At 45.6% G+C, this 19,706-nt stretch overlaps 1 protein-coding gene and 1 pseudogene across 1 annotated transcript in view; one reads left to right on the forward strand and one right to left on the reverse strand.

The window, feature by feature from the left end:
• Nucleotides 1–7,224: 7,224 nt before the first annotated feature.
• On the reverse strand, nucleotides 7,225–9,557 carry LOC127211669 (pleiotropic regulator 1-like; annotated as a pseudogene).
• A 1,758-nt stretch (nucleotides 9,558–11,315) lies between these two features.
• The window catches only part of Snrnp40 (small nuclear ribonucleoprotein U5 subunit 40), a 30,062-nt gene continuing 21,671 nt past the window's right edge, over nucleotides 11,316–19,706 (forward strand). The window contains exons 1-4 of the mRNA XM_051171422.1: nucleotides 11,316–11,516; nucleotides 14,723–14,852; nucleotides 17,086–17,179; nucleotides 19,302–19,467. Of these exons, the coding sequence (XP_051027379.1) occupies nucleotides 11,373–11,516; nucleotides 14,723–14,852; nucleotides 17,086–17,179; nucleotides 19,302–19,467 (534 nt within the window). The 5' untranslated portion in view covers nucleotides 11,316–11,372. The remainder of the gene's footprint in view (nucleotides 11,517–14,722; nucleotides 14,853–17,085; nucleotides 17,180–19,301; nucleotides 19,468–19,706) is intronic.

Consider the following 19,706-nt stretch of genomic DNA (forward strand, 5'->3'; position numbering starts at 1 on the left):
TTGAGGGTACTCTCCTTCTACCATGTGGGTTCTGCGTTTGAATTCAGGTCATCAGGCTTGGTGGCAAGCACCTTATCCCTGAGCCATCTCCCTGGCCCTAACCTTGCCCCTATAGTGCTGCTCAGTAGAACTTTATGTGGGGCGGTAATGCTTCAATCTGTTCTCATTAGTGTCCATTTGTCTGGACACCAACAAGATAGCCAACAACTTTCAATTCAATTCTGACATTATCGTCCCTGAATTAATATCAGACCCTACAGTTAAAGGGGCTCTGTCCCCCAAGATTGCCATGCCTCATGTGCCTTTAAAGATGACCAGGTAGCTCTAACCTGGAGGTTCCCGTACGTACCCCCTTCTTAAGTTTGGTAATCTGCTAGAGTAGATCAGTTGTGATGTACACGTGTAATCCCAGCATGGGAAATAAAGGTACGGGTATCACAAATTCAGGCCAGCCTGGGCTACAGGAAACTCTGTTTAAAAACAAAACCCAAACCCAAATGAGCAAGGGCAATGAGTTACACCTTTAATCTCAGCACTCTGGATGCAGAGCCACCAGACAGCTCAAAGTCAGCCTGGTCTACAGAGTTCCAGGACAGCCAAAGCTACACTGTGAGACTCTGTCTAGAACAAACAATCACCCAAAATACCAAAGTAAAAGTTCACAGAACTCAGGAAAAACAATTCACTTCCTTTTGCTGGTTACAGTGAGATGAGAAGTCCAACTCAGGAGCAACAGTGGAAGGGACCCATAGGACAGGTGTGAGCAGAGTGAGGAGAAGGTGCTGGTGCACTCACCAGGTCTACCCAGCATGCTCTGCACCAACCCATGAGCTCCATGGCTGTCCATGTCCACAGGGACTGTTCTTCAGGGCCCTCTCCACCTGCTCCTTCATTCCCAACTGGGAGTTGGACTGATGGCCCTGAAGTCCCTGCCGTCTCATCACTGGATTCTCCCTGTGACCCTCCCTGACCAGCGACTCAGATAATCATGTTTTATGGATTCTTTGCTGGAAACAAGGAGAAAGACCAAAGCAGTACACATATGAACACACTCACATAGATATATACACACAGATATGTATTTTTAGTTCCTGTTATCATTATTGGCCTTCATGGGTGTTCCGGTGCATATGTGGAGGTCAGAGGGCAATTTCTGGGAGACAGTTTTCTTTTTACACCCCGGAGATGCTGTCTTTTTGTTTTGTTTTTTGTTGTTGTTGTTGGGTTTTTGTTTGTTTGTTTGTTTGTTTTGGTTTTTCGAGACAGGGTTTCTCTGTGTAGCCTCGGCCATCCTGGACTCACTTTGTAGACCAGGCTGGCCTTGAACTCGCAACGATCCGCCTACCTCTGCCTCCCGAGTGCTGGGATTAAAGGCGTGGGCCACCACGCCCGGCTGGAGATGCTGTCTTTTTTCTGCCTGGCTGCATACTCCAGGCTGGCTGGCCTGTAAGCTTGCAGGTGACATCCCTGTCTCTGCCTCCCACTGCACAGGAGGAGTGCTGGGCCTCCATGTGTGGTTGTGTGTGTGCCTGCCAGGGCTGGAGGTCAGGTCCTCAGGCTTGCATCCAGTTAGCTGCTGAGCCAGCTTGTTGCTGTTTTTAATTTTTTGAACAAGATCTCACACTGTATCCTGGGCTAGCACCCACTGTCCTCTTCCTCGGTGATGAGATTATGGGTATTGCACTGGCCCACCCAGCCAAATGCATTTTCTTTCTTTCTTACTTTTTCTTTTGTTTTTGAGATAGGGTTTCTCTGTGTAGTCTTGGCTGTCCTGAACTTGCTTTGTAGACCAGGCTGGTCTCTAACTCACAGTGCTCTGCCTATCTCTGCCTCCCGAGTGCTGGGATTAATGGCGTGGGCCACCAAGCCTGGCCCTCAGCCTACATTCTTATTTTATCCAGGACCATCTTCCTGGATCCATACATCAGGCAGTTGAGGGGCTTTTCTTGGTTGAGATTCCTTCTTCCAAAGTGACTCTAGCTGGTGTTAAGTTGACATGAAAATAGCCAGCACAGAGGCTGGAGAGATGGCTTAGAGGTTAAGAGCACTGTCTGCTCTCCTAGTGGTCCTGAGTTCAATTCCCAAGAGCCACATGCTGGCTCATAACCATCTATAATGGCATCTGGTACCCTCTTCTAGCTTGTATATGTACATGCAAGAAAAGCACTGTATACATAAGTAATAAATCTTAAAGAAAAAACTAGCTAGCACTTATACTATACCAATTGTTAGCATTTCTGAGTCATTCCTTAACATTTTAAAGGTACATTTTAAGCATTTGTAGTCACCCTATATAACTTTGTATTGTACTTTATTTTAACCATGGGAAATGATGGTGTGCACAGTTCTGGACACATTATGACTACAAAATGAATGACTGCTGTGTTTGGTTGGCTCTTGTGGCGACTGCTCAGGATTGAGGCAGTTGCTGTGCTTATGTTGGGTGTTAGTTTGCTTCCAAATTCTGTTGTATTGCGTTGTGCCTCCTGCATGCATCTCTGTAGCCCCAGTTACTCAGGTGGCTAAGGCGAGTAGATGAGTCTGCTTCGTGGTCAAAAGGCAGCCTGGGTGCATAGGACAATCCAACCTGATTATCTTCTTAGTCCGATTCCTAGAAGTGCTTGTAGTGAAACTGTTAGCCAGGTGGCAGACACATGTTCTGCTGGGGACTTCTAGATTCATCCTTGCTTAGCATCAGGTGTATCGGGTGCTTCTGTTTTGTTTTGCTTTTAAGGAAGGGGGTCTTTATACATAGCCCAGGCTGGCCTCAGGCTCTGACCTCTGCCCCAGGTCTTGGATTGCTACAGGTGGACTTAGCTCCATTCATACTCTTTGTAGATGCCCTTTATTTTCCTCTGGCAGACTCATGCCACCTGCTGGTCCAACTGGGTATTGGCAGCACTTTGTAGTTGGTAGGTGTAATTTTGAGACAGATGACTGACATAGGTGATTTCTTGTGTCTCTCTGAAGCAACCAGTTTCTATGGTCAGCAGGATGGAGTGCCTGGATTGACTAGACTCTGACTGGGCCCACAGCTGGGGATTAGCTTGCAATACCGAACGAAGCTTGTTCTCTAAAGGAGTTCACCTTCAACAGTCAGGAAAGGGATAATTTTTAAATTCTTTTAAGAGGCTGGAGAGGTGGCTTTGTGGTTAAGTGCATGGACTGTTTTCCCAAAGGATCCAAGTTCAGTTCCCAGCACATCAGGTGTCTCACACCCACCTGTGAATCCTGCTCTTGTGGTATCTAACACCTCGTTTCTGCAGGTACCCGCACTCAAACACATTCACAATGTAAGAATAATTAATTTTGAAGAATTTTTGGTGGTTTTGGGGCTTTATACTTTTGAGACAAATATCTCTATACATCCCTGGCTGTCTTGAACTTGTTATGTACCAGGACAGCCTTGACCCCACAGAGCCCTGCCTGCCTCTGCCTCTCTAGAGCTGGGATTAATGACATGTGCTACCGTGCCCAGGCAAAGTTGAAACTATTTTAATTACATAACTTTAATTTATTTTTCTAGTGCTGCAGCTCAAACTCAGGACCTTACACATTAGGCAAGTGTTCTACACCTGTGCTACCTTCCACCCCAGACTTAACAGTTTTGATAGTTATTGTTAAGTAACTTCTAAAAGTTAATTCTAAGTGTAATAATTTTTTTTTTTTTTAATATATGAGGACTCTGTCCGCACATACACCTTCATGCCAGAAGAGGGCACCAGAGCCCTTTATAAATGATCATGAGGCATGGTGTGGTTGCTGGGAATTGAACTCAGGACCTCTGGAAGAGCAGCCTCTTAACCTCTCTTAACCTCTGAGCCATCTCTCCCCTGCCTTCTTAGTAGTGTTTCTTATTTTTCCGTTTCCACCAATATTGGTTACTGTTTTCTAAGCATTGCTGGTAACCTTTTTTTTTTTTAACTTAATATGTTAAAAATAGTACTTTGGGGCTGGAGAGATGGCTCAGGGGTTGAGATCACTGCTCTTCCAGAGGTTCTGAGTTCAATTTTCAGCAACCACATGGTGGTTCACAACCATCTATACTGGGATCTGGTGCCCTCTTCTGGCCTGCAGGTGTACATTCAGGCAGAGCACTCATACAGAAAATAAATAAATAAACCTATTCAAGAAATAGTACTTTGCCACTATATTGTACTTTGAACAGACCTATAGTTGAATCAGAAGGCCAGCCTTGGCTACATAGTGAGACCATTTTTTTAAAGATTTATGTATTTATTTTATATGTATTGTATTTCTACATCTAATTTAGTTGTTTCTTTTTCCATTTGACACATTTTCCATCGTTGGCCAAGATGTTTTCCAATTATTAGTTATTAAAATAGATTTAGAATTGTTGTTCTTTTTGTTTTGATACTGGGTTTCAATCTGCAACCTAGGCTGTCTTGGACTCACTATATAGCTCAGGCTGGCCTCACACTTGTGACCCTCCTACCTCAGTCTTTTGAGTATTGGACTAACAGGATAAGCTACCGTGTCCAGTTTAACTCTTGCATTAAATTATTCTAGATTTGCTTATTGTATTTATGCACATTAGGATTTTGCCTATGTGTATGTAGATCACCTGCCCACCTGCCACCTTCAGAAGTCGGGGGAAGGCATGAATCCCCTCAGAACTGGAGTTACTGATGAGCTGAGTCATTATATGGTGCTGGGAATCAAACATCCCTCTGGAAGAGCAATGGGGGCTCTTTTTTTAAAAAAGAGATTTTTGTTTTGTTTTGTTTTGTTTTGTTTTGTTTCGAGACAAGGTTTCTCTGTGTAGCTTTGGCTGTCCTGTACTTGCTTTGTAGACCAGGCTAGTCTCGAACTCACAGCCCTCCTCCTGTCTCTGCCTCCTGAGTGCTAGGATTAAAGGCGTGCGCCACCACACCCAGCTTTTTTTTTTTTTTTTTTTTTTTTTTTTTTTTTTTGAGACAAGGTTTCTCTGTGTAGCCTTGGCTGTCCTAGAATTGCTATATATACCAGGCTGGCCTCGAACTTACAAATATCCACCTGCCTCTGCCTCCAGAGTGCTGGGATTAAAGGTGTGTGCCACCATGCCCTTTAAAAAATATTTAAAGTGGGGCGGTGATGGCTCATGCCTTTAATCCCAGCACTGGGAAGGCAGAAGCAGGCAGATCGCTGTGAGTTTAAGGCCAACCTGGTCTACAAAGTGAGCCCAGGACAGCCAAGATACATAGAAAAACCCTGTCTTGAAAAACAGAACAAAAACAGTTAATTAAAAATAAAAAAATAACAATGTTTACATTTATTCTATGTACATTGGTATTTCACCTGCAACTATGTCTGTATGAGGGCATTGGATCCCCTGGAAGTGGAGGTAGAGGCAATTGTGAGCTGCCATGTATCTGAGAATTGAATCTGGGTCCCCTGGAAGAGCAACCTCCATCTCTCCTGTCCCTGCCACAAGTGCTCTTAGCTGCTGAGCCATTTCTCCAACTTCAGTTCTTAAATTTTTCTCTTTTGTTTGTTTGTGTTTTGAAGCAGGGTTTCTCTGTGTAGCCCTGGCTGTCCTGGAACGCAGAGACTCCATCATCCTCTGCCTCCTGAGCATTTGGGAGGCAGAGACAGGCGGGTTGATGTGAGTTCAAGGCCAGCCTGGTCTACAAGGGAATCAAGGCCAGCCAAGGCTACACAGAGAAACCCTGTCTTGAAAAACAAAACAAACAGAAAAAAGTATGCACCACTGTCATCCAGCTACAGTTTTTACATTTTTAACATTCAAGATAATAATATCTCAAATGGTTTTGCTCATACATTTTAGCTTCTATTGATTTTTTTTCTCTTTTCTTTCTTTTTATTATTATTGTTGTTGTTGTTATTATTATTTTGGTTGTTGGTGGTGGATTTTCTTGAGACAGGGTTTCTCTGTGTAGACTAGGCTGACCTTGAACTCATTAAGATCTGCCTGGCTCTGCCTCCGGAGTGCTGTGATTAAAGATGCATGCCACCAGGCCTGGCTTGATTTTTTTTCTTTGGGAACAGTTCCAGTGATAATTTTCTATCAAATACATGAATGCCTTGGCCAGTGGTAGCATCTGACTAGCATGTGCAGGGCCCAGAAGGAGAAAGGATAATCACCACAGAAGGAGAAAGTCAAAGGTACAGCACCGTCACATCTTTTCTTTTAAAGGAGTTCACCAAGTTGGCTTTCTGTGTACTACACTGTATGAATGGGACTGAGTAGGTGGCTCAGCAGTTAAGAGCAATCGCTGCTCCTGCAGAGGACCTGAGTTTGTTTCTCAGCACCCATGTTGGCTGCTCACAACTCCCTGTAATTCCAGCTCCAGGGCATCTGGTGCCCTCTTCTAGCCTCTCTAGGTACCTGCACGTACAGACACACAATCAGACACCTGGCATGCAAACACGCATACACATAATTAAAAATAAATCTTGTGAGGGGTTGGAGATGTAGCTCAGTGGCAAAATGCCTGCCTAGCATGCAGAAGGCTGGGGTTCAATCCCCAATACCACAGCAAACAAAACTCAGCAGTGTATTGACGTGTTAATTTTGTTGTTGTTGTTGTTGTTGTTTTTTGTTTTTTGAGACAAGGTTTTTCTGTGTAGCCTTGGCTGTCCTAGACTCGCTTTGTAAACAAGGCTAGCCTTGAACTCACAGAGATCCACCTGCCTCTGCCTGCCAAGTGCTAGGATTAAAAGCATGCACCACCACGCCTGGCAGTGGGGCGCAGTTTTAATCCCAGCACGTGGGAGGCAGAAGGTGGGAGATCTCTAAATTCCATGCCAGCCTGGTCTGCAGAGCAAATTCCAGGATAGCAAGACTCAAAAAACAAAACAAAACAAAGCATCAACAACAATAAAAAGGTAGAGACAGATAACTCTGAGTTTGAGGCCAGCTCCAAGCCAATCAAAGTTATACAGTTAAATGGAAAATATAGTGTGTGTGCATCTGAAATGAGGGCAAACACTGTTGCTCCTCCCCTCCACACACAGTTATGGAAAGAGTACTGGGAAAGCATGAACAGGGCTGGAGAGAGAGCTTCAGCAGTTCAAAGCACTGACTGCTCTTCCCAAGGATCCAGGTTCTATCCCAGGCGCTACATGGTGGCTCACAGCAGTATATAACACCAGACCCCAGGGCCTCTGATGCTTTTCTGACCTCCTTGGGCACCAGGCTTATACACGGGGCTCACACATTCAGGCAAAACATCCAGACATGTAAAATGATCGTTCTTTTTATTTTTTGACCTGGGAAGCAGTTTATTGTAAAATCCAAAGCAGCAATGACTTCTGCAAGTGACCTTCCACGGAGGACCTCACATCCTCATCAACAGCAAGCTATGACCACAAGGACAGCCAGGAAGACACTAAAAGCTCTTTCTCCTGATAATTTCTGGTTTCCAGCTGACTGGGTGAGTTAACTCTGTGGCCATCTCACTACCCTCTCTGTAAACCTTAATGCTTTTATCAGCTTCAGCTGTTAGCAACCGACTCTCTTAACTGATCAAAAGCACAAGCAAATATTCCCGACTCACTGACTAAAGACCCAGGTTGTGCAGCTGCGTGAAGTCGCTGAAAAGTGTAGCCAGTTCTCCAGTCCCAACGGTGCATAGTGCCATTGCCAGCTCCAGAGACAAGGACTCCATCAGTGTTGACTGCCAGTGTGTTAACAATTGCACTATGGCCAGAGAGATTACGAATGAAGCCTCCATCAGGGAATGTCCACTGCTTTACGTTATCTGGAGATCCAGAGGCAAATGTGTAATGTCTCTGGTGTAAGACCACAGCCCTGACTGATTTCTTATGATTGGTCAGTGCCACTCTTGTCTGTCCAGCCACCAGATCCCATAACCGTATTGTGGTATCCTGACTCTGCCAGGCTCTGCTGCAGCCTGGCACCTCATGGCGGCCACTGCACTGGTGTGTCCAGACAGAGTGTGTACACTGGCTTTAGTTCTCACATCCCAGATGCGAGCAATGGAATCTGGACTACAAGTCACCAGGACATCACTGGCTGGATGCAGATCCAGACCATACAGTGCACTTACGTGGCCATGGTAGTGCCTTACAGCCTTGTAATACTCAAGATCCCAGCACTGGACTTGTTTGTCTTCTCCATAAGAGAACAAGTGATGGCTCCTCGGCCTCACCGTCACACCAGGCACTGCACTGATGTGGCCAATGTCAGCTTTATGTGCCACTAGCCAAGTCCCAAACCTTTATAGTTCTGTCAGCGGACCCAGTAAGGAACCACTGATTTCCAGGTTCTATAAGGATGCACCAAACCCAGCCAAGATGCCCACTGATAACCCTGTAGAGTTTCCATGGCGGGTGCCACTGGGGTTTGGGCATTGTAGGGGCTGTTTTAGCCATTGATGCTGAGTTCTTGGTGATGCCAGTCTTCATTACTATGGAACTCACTGCAGCTGGCTGGGAACAGTCAGAAGTCCCCTGGTGTCAGTACTCACTGCCAGCTGGAGCAGTAAGATTTGCCTCAACCCTGGCCTGAGATGGGAACACCACAGCTGAGGACTGTGCAGCTGACTCACTTGGCATTGCGCCTTAGTATCAGCAGTCAAGGCAATACCAGGTCCTGGTGTCACCAAATGTGCAGCTGTAGAGACCAACTCAACACCATTTTGTGTGCAGGGCCTGCGCACCTGACCCCACCCCACCCCCGACCCCCAGAGTTCCCAGGGAGAGCCACAAACACACAGCTAACAACTGTTCCTGGGAGCTTGCACCCAGGGCCAACCAATCAGAGCAACAGGTCACAGTGACCAGATCAAACAAAAAAAAATTCCCTCCTGTGGTCTGGCCCTGGTCCCCTCACTTAGCCCTGGTCATGCAGCCAATCAGCTTAAAGGTCACCTTGTTAGCCAATCAAGTTTGTACTAATCGCTGTTGCTGAAGTCGGCTTCTGTAAAGGGTATAAAAACCCACAGCTTTTGCTGCTGGGGTCTCCTCCTTCCCAAAGGCAGATAGACCCCATCGCAACGGATCAATAAAAGCCTCTTGTGCTTGCATCAATCTCGGACTCTGTCTCTCATTCGGGCTTCCAGGAAAAGACTCTCGGTATGATTCTTACACAACACCTTGTCCCTGGTCGGCAGGATACTGCTTGTGAGGAAATGAGTCAGCTGCGTTCTGCGGTCCCTTCTTCTTAAGGTTCTCTCTCTCTCTCTCTCTCTCTCTCTCTCTCTCTCTCTCTCTCTCTCTCTCTCAGATTTATTTATTATTATATATACAGTGCTCTGCCTGCATGTACACCTGCAGGTCAGAAGAGGGCACCAGATCACAGTGGTTGCTGGGAACTGAACTCAGGACCTCTGGAAGAGCAGACAGTGCTCTTAACGTCTGAGCCATCTCTCCAGCTCCCAAGGTTCTCTTTTGAAGTAGCCTGTGCAACTCAGGACGATAGTCACTCCGAAGCTTGAGTGCCATTTTCCACTTGTGACTCTCTTCATCCAGAGGCACAGATTTTCCATTATCAGGTACAAGCATGTCATGGGTCCTCTTCAATGACCTGAACAATAGTGTGTGTGTGTGTGTGTGTGTGTGTGTGTGTGTGTGTGTGTGTGTGTGTGTTCAGAACGCTTTGTATTGTAAGGACCAAACTAACAGCCATGTTCTATATGTCCTGTAACTAATGCCATGGTCAGTATGTTCCGTGAGAGCTTGTCCTCTAGGTGGCCCTTCTCCCTGCATTCCGGAAGTGACCACGTACTGCTGTGAACTGCGCCTGCCAGCAGTCCCCAGAAACTCCACCGGAGCAATTAGATATAATCAGCTCCCAATGTTCCTCTGAGATGAAACAAAAACAAAAACAAAAACTTCCCCTTGAGACTCAGCCTCCACTCAATCCGCCTGAAAGTCAACATTCCTAGGACCTACAACTTCCCCTTGAGATCCAACCTCCACCCAACCGTGACCCACATCCCCACTTACGGTTTTTCTCCCTTATAAACCCACTGCCCTTGAAGCTCTACGCTACTCTCCTATCCTGTTGCCTTAGGAAGGACAGTGGTCCAGGCTGGAGGCCATAATACGGGACCCTGTGTATGTTGCATCGGGATTGAGTCCTGGTGGTCTTTTGGGGGCTCTCGCGATCTGGGCACTACAGTATTGCCCTCCACCACGTCTACACGGTTTGGTCTACTCCTCCACCAAACTCGAAGACCACCTCAGATACTTATAAAATGATACTTCTTAAAAAAAAAATCTAAATAAAATTCTGAAGAGCAATACCCCCCTCCACCATGTCCACCCCCTTTTAACATATTATTTCTATGCCGCTCTGGGTGTTCCTGAACACCATGTACCTGTTCAAACTGCTTTTGCCTCGTTACTTCTCAGATTAAAAGTATGAAACCACTACACCTGCCTAAAGCTTTTTGTTTATTCCTACCACAGAACAGAAAACTTAAACAGTTTTCTTTTTTCTTTTTTAAGTGGTCTTGACTTTCTTTTTTGCAGTACTAAGGATTGAACCCAGAGGTCATATGGTCACATCCCCAGCCCCTGGCTTGGTCAACTAGAATCTCACTATGTAGGGGCTAGAGAGAGATGGCTCCGAGAGTGAGAGCACTTGTTCCTCCTCCCCCTCCTCCTCTTCTTTTTTGGCTTGCACTTGTTACTCTTGCAAAGGACTTGGGGTTAGGGTTTCTAGTTCAAGACAGCCAAGGCCACACAGAGACACCCTGGGGTCGGGGGAGGGAAGCCAGTTGAACCAGTAACAAAAACTAAGTCCGCCTCCTCAGCCAAACCCGACACTGAAACCGGGAGCCCGAGAGTCTTGCTTCCGTTCCTGGGAAATCCAGCACAAAGCTGGATGCAGAACCAGCTTTTTGCAGATCAGCTGTCAAGAGATAGCTGCCTGAGGGTTCCAGTCCTGTGGCCAGAGAGATCCCAAAGCTCTGCTCCAGCCTGCCAAGGGACTATTCTTTCCGAGGACCCCTCTTGCCCCGCACTGGCCGGGCTGTCAGCTGAGAATGGCAGGCTCAGGCCTACCACCGATTCCTGACTTCTAGAATGGAACAGCTACTTGGCTGGTTCCCCACACATCACCAGGGCTCGCTTCCTAGCAAGGGAGCCTCCACGGTGCCAGGAAAACCGAACCAGCTCCGCTTGTGCTCGCCTACAAGTCACCGCACGCCTAGGAGGGGAGCCAGTTCTGCTCCCCAATCCCAGAGTTGCGCTCCAGTGACGTCATCAATGCGGTCCAATCACAAGAGTGTATTCAGAGGGCGTTACAGAAGAAAATGTTGGAACTTGATTGGTCGCTCCTCTCCGGAAGTTCTGGAGGAAGAACTCGGTCGGAGCCAATTGCGCGGCGCCTGAGGCCGGCGGCGCGGTCTGTGGCGGCGCTGAGTATAGTGGATACCGCCATGATCGAGCAGCAGAAGCGTAAAGGCCCGGAGCTACCGCTGGTTCCCGTTAAACGGCCGCGACATGAGTTGTTGTTGGGAGCGGCAGGGTCCGGGCCCGGAGGCGGGCAGCAGCAGGGGACCCCGGGGGCATTGCTGCAGGCGGTAAGTGAGGCAGCATCCCGCCTTCGGCCCTCTGCCCTTCTCCCTACGAATGGTACCGGCTCTGCGGGAACGGAAGCAGGTCTCTGTAATGGTGCTTTGGTTCTGCGTCTGTTTGATTCGTGTTTCACTGTTGGACGCCTGTTTTCAGCCTTTCAATAGCCCTACGAAATAGCATCGAATCATTTAAAACCTTGCCTTCAAAATCAAGACCCAAGCTTACGCATCCTAAATCGTCTTCAGGGATCCAGCATAAAATAAACATTCAGCAAAGTTTGTAGAGTAGACGAATGAATGAACGAGGGAGGGAGGGAGGGAGAGAGAGGGAAAGCTATGGAAATGAGTGATACTGCTCACTCTGCTACCTGGCACAATTTACTTTTTTCTTTCTCTGGCTTTATAATATTTATATTAACCTTAATTAGCATCCGTTGGCTCTCGTTTTTTGGTGTTTGCTTGTGTAATTTCCATTCATCTTGGTAACAGCCTAGAAGGAGCTGTTATTTTGTTTATGGAGAAGCAAACTTTTAAAAATCAGAATCCATGCTCCTACCTACATGCCTTGTAAAACAGTGATCACACCTCCCGTACTATGATATTAGGTTCGGATGAGGAAATAAATGCGCCTCCTGCCACAACTCCTTAGTCAAACCCTACTGGTGTAGTCCTTAAAATATATAAATAAAGTTGGCAAGTGGTGTGGGGCTGTAGTTCCAGCTTTCCAGAAGGCTGACAAGAAACTTGAGGGAAGGAGTGGAGGCCAGCCTGCACATCATAGCAAGATTCTGTCTCAAGAAGAAGAAAAGCTGGAAACACATTTATAATTATCACTCAAGAAGCTGAAGCAGGAAGATCAAGGGTTCCATTGTAGGGTATTATTATAGCAAAATCCTGTTGAAAGAAAGAAAATGTCCAGCACTCGGGAGGCAGAAGCAGACGGATCTTTGTGAGTTCAAGGCCAGCCTGGTCTACAGAGTGAGTCCAAGTCTACACAGAGAAACCTTGTGTCGGAAGGAAAAAAAAATCAAATTCAAGGCAGAGGCAGGCGGATCTCTGAGTTCAAGGCCAGCCTGGTCTACAAAGGGAGTTCAGGACAGCCAGGACTACACAGGGAAACCCTGTCTCAAAAAAACCCAAGACAAAACAAAAGTCACATTCTTTGTAATAATTCCCCTTGCTCATCTAACCTGTTTCCTAACAGGTCACCTTGCTCAAGTGACACCAACATATATCTTCTTAAATTTTCTTTGTTGCATTTGCTGGAATGGCCTTCCAAATGCCTATGTGGTTGGCTGTGGTGACAACCTTGGAATTATGGTTTCTTTAAAAACACAGAAATGTTACAAGAATGTGGTGTTATTTTAGTCCCAGGTGTGGGGATATAGGCTGCTTCAGATTCCACAGCAGCTATGACTTGCCTCATGTTCTAGCAGAGGCCTAGTTTTGCTAGCTGCAGATAGTTTTGTGATTGTGAGACGGCTGAAATTCTGGGAACTTTTTAGAAGCTCTGTAAATACTAGGGCCCCGACAGGCAAGGTTGGTGTTTGGTGGTCGTTTTAGGGAGGTTGTTTGCTGTTTGTTAATAGCTGTGGTCAAAGAAGAAACAAAAGGAAAGAAGTTATATTCAGGGGTTTTTCTCTTTCTTCTCTCCCCTTTATCCTTGTTTCTCTCCTATCTAGTGTTAGGGGGTGAAGCCTGGGTTGGGGAGAAGTAATGGGTGTAAAAGGAAGAACTCATAAAGTAGCCAAGACCCGCTACAATTGCCTCTTGCAGGCCTTTGTTCAGATACCAGCTTTCCTGGCCGCTGTATTTAAGTTGCAGCATCTTGTACTCTGTAACCATATTGTTTCTTTCTATGGCACACAACAGTAGGTGTTTTATCTTTTTTTTTCCCCCTTCCCTTTCTGTCACTTTCCACTAGAGTGCAAGGCCCATTATTTTATTGAGTGCGGTTTCACCACTGCCTAGATATTTTAGGTTTATTTTTATATATGTGTATGTATCTGTGGTGAGTTTTTTTCCCCCATGTATGCCAGGGTGCCCTCAGGGGCCAGAAAAGAATTTTGGATTCCCCTGAACCTGGAGTTACAGACACTTGAAAGCTGCCCAGTGTGGGTGCTGGGAGCTGAACTCTGCTCCCTTAGAAAAGCAGTAAGTGCTCCTAACCACTGAGCCATCTCTCTAGCCAGCATGGATGGGTATGATCATGGTACATTATTTCATAATGAAACTCATCACTTTGTATAGTTAATACATGATAATAAACATAAGTAAGTATGTTGGGATCTACTAAAGAGTTTTCAGGATTATTGGTAGTACACTTGTTTTTATTTGAGAAGATTGTCAGTCCAGAATTGGAAGAATTGCCAAGCCTAGGCTTAGTGTCCAATACCACGATCAAATAAATACCAGCACTCAGGAGGACTGAACATCTAAGAGCAGCCTGGGCTACATATCAAGACCCTGCTCACACCCCAGAAATCTATTTTGCATAATAAGCTGCATCACACGGGCTTCTCAAAGGTTTGTCGGGTGACCTAGACCTGAGAAAAATGGTGACTGACATGGAGAGTGTGCACTCCCAGAGCGCCATTTCTTTGGGGGGCAAACTTCAGGTGGTGATGGGGCCTGGGCAGAGTGCATTGGAGCTAATGGCAGGGAGATGGCTGCTACTTGAGTTTGAGTGATGAAAGAAAGACTCCGGGAGCTGGGCGTGGTGGCACATGCCTTTGATCCCAGCACTGGGGAGGTAGAGGCAAGTGGATCGCTGTGAGTTCGAAACCAGCCTGGTCTACAGAGTGACTCTAGGACAGCCAGGGCTACACAGAGAAACCCTGTTTTGAAAAGCAAAAAAAAAAAAAAAGAAAAAAAGAAAGACAGGCTGACTCCAGGGAGGAAATATTTAAAGGGAACCAAATAGGGAAAATAGAGAAGGGCTTCTGTAAGAGACATCATCCATGTTAAGATGCTGAAGCATAAATGAACTCAGTGTGATGAAGCATTCGGAAGTTGGCCGTGGCACAAGTGCAGACTGACGGAGGGGTGTAGTCATTGCACATATGCGGGAATGGCGAAGGGGTTATCCAGGGAGGGTTGGGAGCTCTGCGAGCAGAGGTGCCATTCCCCAGTCCACAGGAAATGGCTGCCCCCTGCTTCACAGCTTCCTTTGTCTGTGCACAGTGGCTGCCTCACACTTCTCTTTGGTTTAGGGCCCTCCGAGGTGTTCTTCCCTTCAAGCCCCAATCATGTTGCTCTCTGGACACGAAGGAGAAGTATACTGCTGCAAGTTTCACCCCAACGGATCCACCCTGGCATCTGCGGGATTTGACCGGCTCATATGTAAGGCCCAGTTTTTTAATCTGAGTTACTGCTCTCTGCTAAATTATGATTTTTTTTTTTTTTTTAACTTTGGGTACCATAGAAGGCATCAGACATCAGTCTGAATTTGCAGATTAAACAACTATGGTTGTAACACGCTAAAACAGGGCGTTAAAATTCTGAGCAATCATTCTGGTACAGCTGAAGCTCTCCGTGGTAAATAAAAAGGAAGCAAACGTTTTGCTGATTGGAAAGTGCATTGCTTTTGTTGGAGTGGTGGCAGCAGCTGCAGCTGCTTGTCCTTCCTCCTCCTCCTCCTTCATCTTCATCTTCATGCTGGAAACTGAACTCAGGACCTTTGGAAGAACAGTGCTTTTAACTTCTGTCATCTCTATCTCTTCAGCCACTTCTTCCTCCTCTTCTCTCCTCTATCTCCCTCTCTTCCTCCCTCTTTCTCTTCTTCCTTCTCTACCTCCTCCTCCATTCTGCTTCTATCGCTCTCATGTAGCTCAGGCTGTCCTCAAACTGGCTGTGTAGTGAGAATAACTTTGGGACTTCTAATCCTCCTGCCTCCACCTCCCAGGTGTTGGCATTACAAGCTCATGCTACCAAGGACAATTGAAAATATATATATATTTTTTTTTTTAAACGGTTTGTTTGTTTGTTTGTTGTTATGTATACAGTGCTCTGCCTGCGTGTACACCTGCAGGCCAGAAGAGGGCATTAGATTACATTATAGATGGAATTGAACTCAGGACCTCCCCCCCAAGCCATCTCTCCAGCCCCCAAAATATATTTTTCACGGAGCCAACTCTTGAGCTGATTTAGCAAGAGCATCAGTTTAGCTTTAGTGGGCTACTGAAAGTTAAGAAAGAGAGAACATTTCTACGTATAGAAACCTGAGGCCTTAATCCATACCTAGGATCCTAGTCTGTGAGGGGGAAGGATGGGATCCTCACGTGGTAACCACTTGAATATCACCACCTGATACTCAGCTAATCATTAGAAATACCCATCTTTTAAAAAAAAAATAAAGACGGTTTGGGGAGATGGCTCAGCAGTTAGAGCACTTTCAAGCTGGGTATGGTGGCACCTTTAATCCCAGAATTCTAGAGGCAGAGATAGGTGGGTCTCTGAGTTTGAGGCCAGCATGTTCTACAGACAGTGTTCCAAAACAGCCAGGGCTACACAGAAAAACCCTGACTCAAAAAGAAACAACAAAAAAAAAGAGCACTTGTTACTGACTCTTCCAGAGGACCTGATGAGTTCAGTTCCCGGCACCTGACAGCACAGTTATCTATAATACAAGCCAGGAGATCCAGTGCCCTCCTCTGACTTCTGAGGGCATCCGTACGTTGTGTGCACAGCAGGTGTGCTCCACCCCACATGCACAAGGAACCGAATCCCACAAGCCATGTTCTGACCATTCGCACACTTCCATGTACATCAGTAAATAATAAATCTTTTTAAAAAATAAATAGAAAAAGAAGCTGAGAGGTAGTATTACTCAATGGTCCCTTTTTCAGGCTTTTTACAGACTCCAAGCATATGAGAAAAGGTACCAACTTTTTAAAAATTAAAGCTGATGGGGCTGGAAAGATACCTCAGCAGTTAAGTGCATATATTAGTCTTGTAGAAGGCCCAAGTTCAGTTCCTAGTACTTACACGGCGGCTCCCAACTATCTGTAACTCCAGTTCCAAGGATCCAACTCTCTCCTCTGGCCTTCATCATTATCAGGCATGTATGTGGTGTGTGTATGTACCATTCATACAAGTAAAATAATTAAGCAAATCTTGTCTAGTAAGTTAAGGCTGAAAAAAAGAGCTCAGTTAGGACCTGAGTTCAATTTTCTGAACTCAGTTAGGGAGCATATGCTTGTAAAAGCTAGTTAGGGGGCATAGTTTGTAATCTCTGCCCTAGAGTGGTGGACAGGCCGCTCTTAGGGCCCATCAGCTGGCCAGCCTAGTCTACTTGGCAAATTTCTGCCCAATGATCTATCTATAGCAAAAAGAAAAAAGCTGGATGGTGCCTGATAAATAACAACCCAAAGCTGTCCTCTGGCTGCTGTGCGTGTGCACTCATGTGTGTTCTCACCTGCATATGTACAAAGACAAAGAAATTCTAGTGTCAGGAGAGTTGGTCTAATTGGTAGAACCAATGTTGTTTCATGGGTGTATAATTTCAGAGATATTTTTCTGGTCGTTTTACAAGTGACCTGCCTCTGGCTGATGCTGGGTTTTCATCTCTTAACAGTGTTGTGGAATGTCTATGGGGACTGTGATAACTATGCGACATTGAAGGGACACAGTGGGGCAGTGATGGAACTGCACTATAACACAGACGGCAGGTGAGTGTTCTGCATATGAAATGACAAGTGCTTCCATACTGATGCTTAGCGTCCTTTACCCTTCAGCCCTGAGTTTTGTCTCCGGAGACCTTCTCAAAAACAGCTGCGTTTAGCAGGGCATAGTGATATAATCTGTAATGTCAGACTGAGAAAGCTGAGGCAGGAGAATCACAATTAAGGCCCAAGTGGGTGATGTAGTACACAATTAAAAGCATGCGATTATTTATCTTCTAAAATGCCAGTATTCAGACCAGCTCTATAAGACCTGAAGCACATGTAATTTGAAATTAGCTCTTTAAAAGTTTTTATTGCCGGGTGTAGTAGGTCATGTCAGCTCTCAGGAGGCAAAGGCAGGTGGATCTCTTGAGTTCCAGGCCAACCACAGTGACATTTTTATCTATTACTGTGTGTGTGCATGATGTCTCTGTGAGAGGGGTGCGTAGGTAGAGGTCATGACAGCTTAGTGGAGCTGGTTTCTTGGTTTCCTTTATGTGGATTCTGGGAATCAAACTGGCAAGTGCCTTTGTCTAGTAACTGATCTCACAGGGCTGAACATTAGCTATTTATACCCCGAGAGGAATAAACTGCATGTTAAATCAAAATAGCAGGGCGTGGTGGTGCACACTGCAATCCCAGCACTCAGGAGGCAGAGGCAGGCAGATCGCTGTGAGTTTGAGGCCAGCCTGGTCTACAAAGTGAACCCCCACAGCCCAGGCTACACAGAGAACCCTGTCTCGAAAAGAAAACAAACAAACAAAATAATAAATTTTTAGAAATGTAAATAGATGGGAAAATTGTCTACCCCTTCAAAGATACTTACTGTTTAGTTATACATTTCTCTAAAATCTTTTTCAACCAAAATTGTTGAGTTTCTATATACTTATTGGACCCAGATTTACAATATTGTCTACTGATTTTTAAAAATTTTCCTTTAGCCTACATCTGTTGTCATAAAAGTTAAAGCTGCATGATTTTAGGACACGTACAGGTGCTATAGAAATTTAGTTACACCAAGTCAGCCCCATTGTTACACATTTTGTTAACTTACTTCTTCCCTTTTTTTCTTATTTATGGCACTGAAGATTGAACCAACTATGCACGTTTACTCTTTCTCGCTACACACTCTCTTTCTCACTCACACACAACGTTGCACACGGCACAGAATAGTTGTTGAAGTCAGGGGCCATCTTTTAGGGGTTGGTTCTTATTTTCTACAATGTGATTCGCAGAGATCAGGCTTGGCAGTGGGAACTTTACTTTCTTCTCACCGACCCATAATATTTCTTTTTCTTTTTCTTTTCACTTGTCCATGTCCCTGTATTCCAAGACAGACATTGTACTAAGAGAATATGGTGGTATTTGGTGTGTGGAGTGCATGTGTGTGTCCATTTGAGGACAGAGAGGGACGCTGGTGTCCAGCTTTATTGTTCTGTATGTTAATCTCCTGAGACAAGGTCTCTCACTGAGTCTAGAGCTAAGCTGTTGAGCAGCAAACTCCAATAATCCACAAAGAAAGCGTTATAAGGTCAAATTTAACTTAGAAATCACTCCAAGAGACAGAACAAGGGATTGGAATTAGCTCTCAAATCTAAAGTTACTACAGTCAGCCTCATCTTGACCACAGCAGGTAGTGCTTAAATACTTTCATGTGAGAGGGCATTGTGTCCACGTGTATCACAAATAAGGAAAAGGTGCACTGATAAGACCGCCATATTGGTTGTGTGGTGGTGGCCAGCCTGATACAGAGCCTAGAAGGTGAGTAGGATTGCCAAAGACAGGATGCAGCCCCTGGGGCCAGGAGCTAAACCCACAGTGCGGAGGAGTGATCTGGAAGAGCTTGACACATCTTGGCAAGAGATGATGTGTGGCCCCCCCCCCCCAGAGTTATCTTTATTTTATGCATATGGGTAGTTTGCCTGCTTGCATGTCTGTACACCACATGCATGTGGAAGCCAAAAGAGGGCATCTGATCCCCTTGAACTAGAGGTGCAGCCAGTTTGGGGCTATTATATGGGTGCTGGAATCAAACCCAGGTTCTCTGGAGGAACAGCCAGTGCTCTTGACCATTGAACATCTCTCCAGCCCCTGCTGTTTGTCCTATTTTCCTGTGTTCTTCTTCTAGCATGCTCTTCTCAGCATCAACAGATAAAACGGTGGCCGTATGGGATAGTGAAACAGGAGAGAGGGTTAAAAGGCTGAAGGGACACACTTCCTTTGTGAACTCCTGTTATCCAGCCAGGCGAGGCCCCCAACTTGTCTGCACCGGCAGTGACGATGGTACAGTTAAGGTAGGTATTAACTCTTGTCTGTTGCGGTTTAAGTTTGCACAATAAAAACTCTATCTTGTCGTCCTACTAATATTCCAAAGCACACTTAAAATTTTCCCAATTGAAATAATACCCTACAGAATTGTATAGAATATATTGCTACGTGGAATCAGTGGGCTGTGTGGATTTGATCCATGGCTCAGCTATGAATTGTGTGGCTTTAAGCAGTTCATCACTTTCCTAATCTTTTTTGTTTCTTG

This window comes from Acomys russatus, chromosome 29, assembly GCF_903995435.1.
Source record: "Acomys russatus chromosome 29, mAcoRus1.1, whole genome shotgun sequence".
NCBI lineage: Eukaryota > Metazoa > Chordata > Mammalia > Rodentia > Muridae > Acomys > Acomys russatus.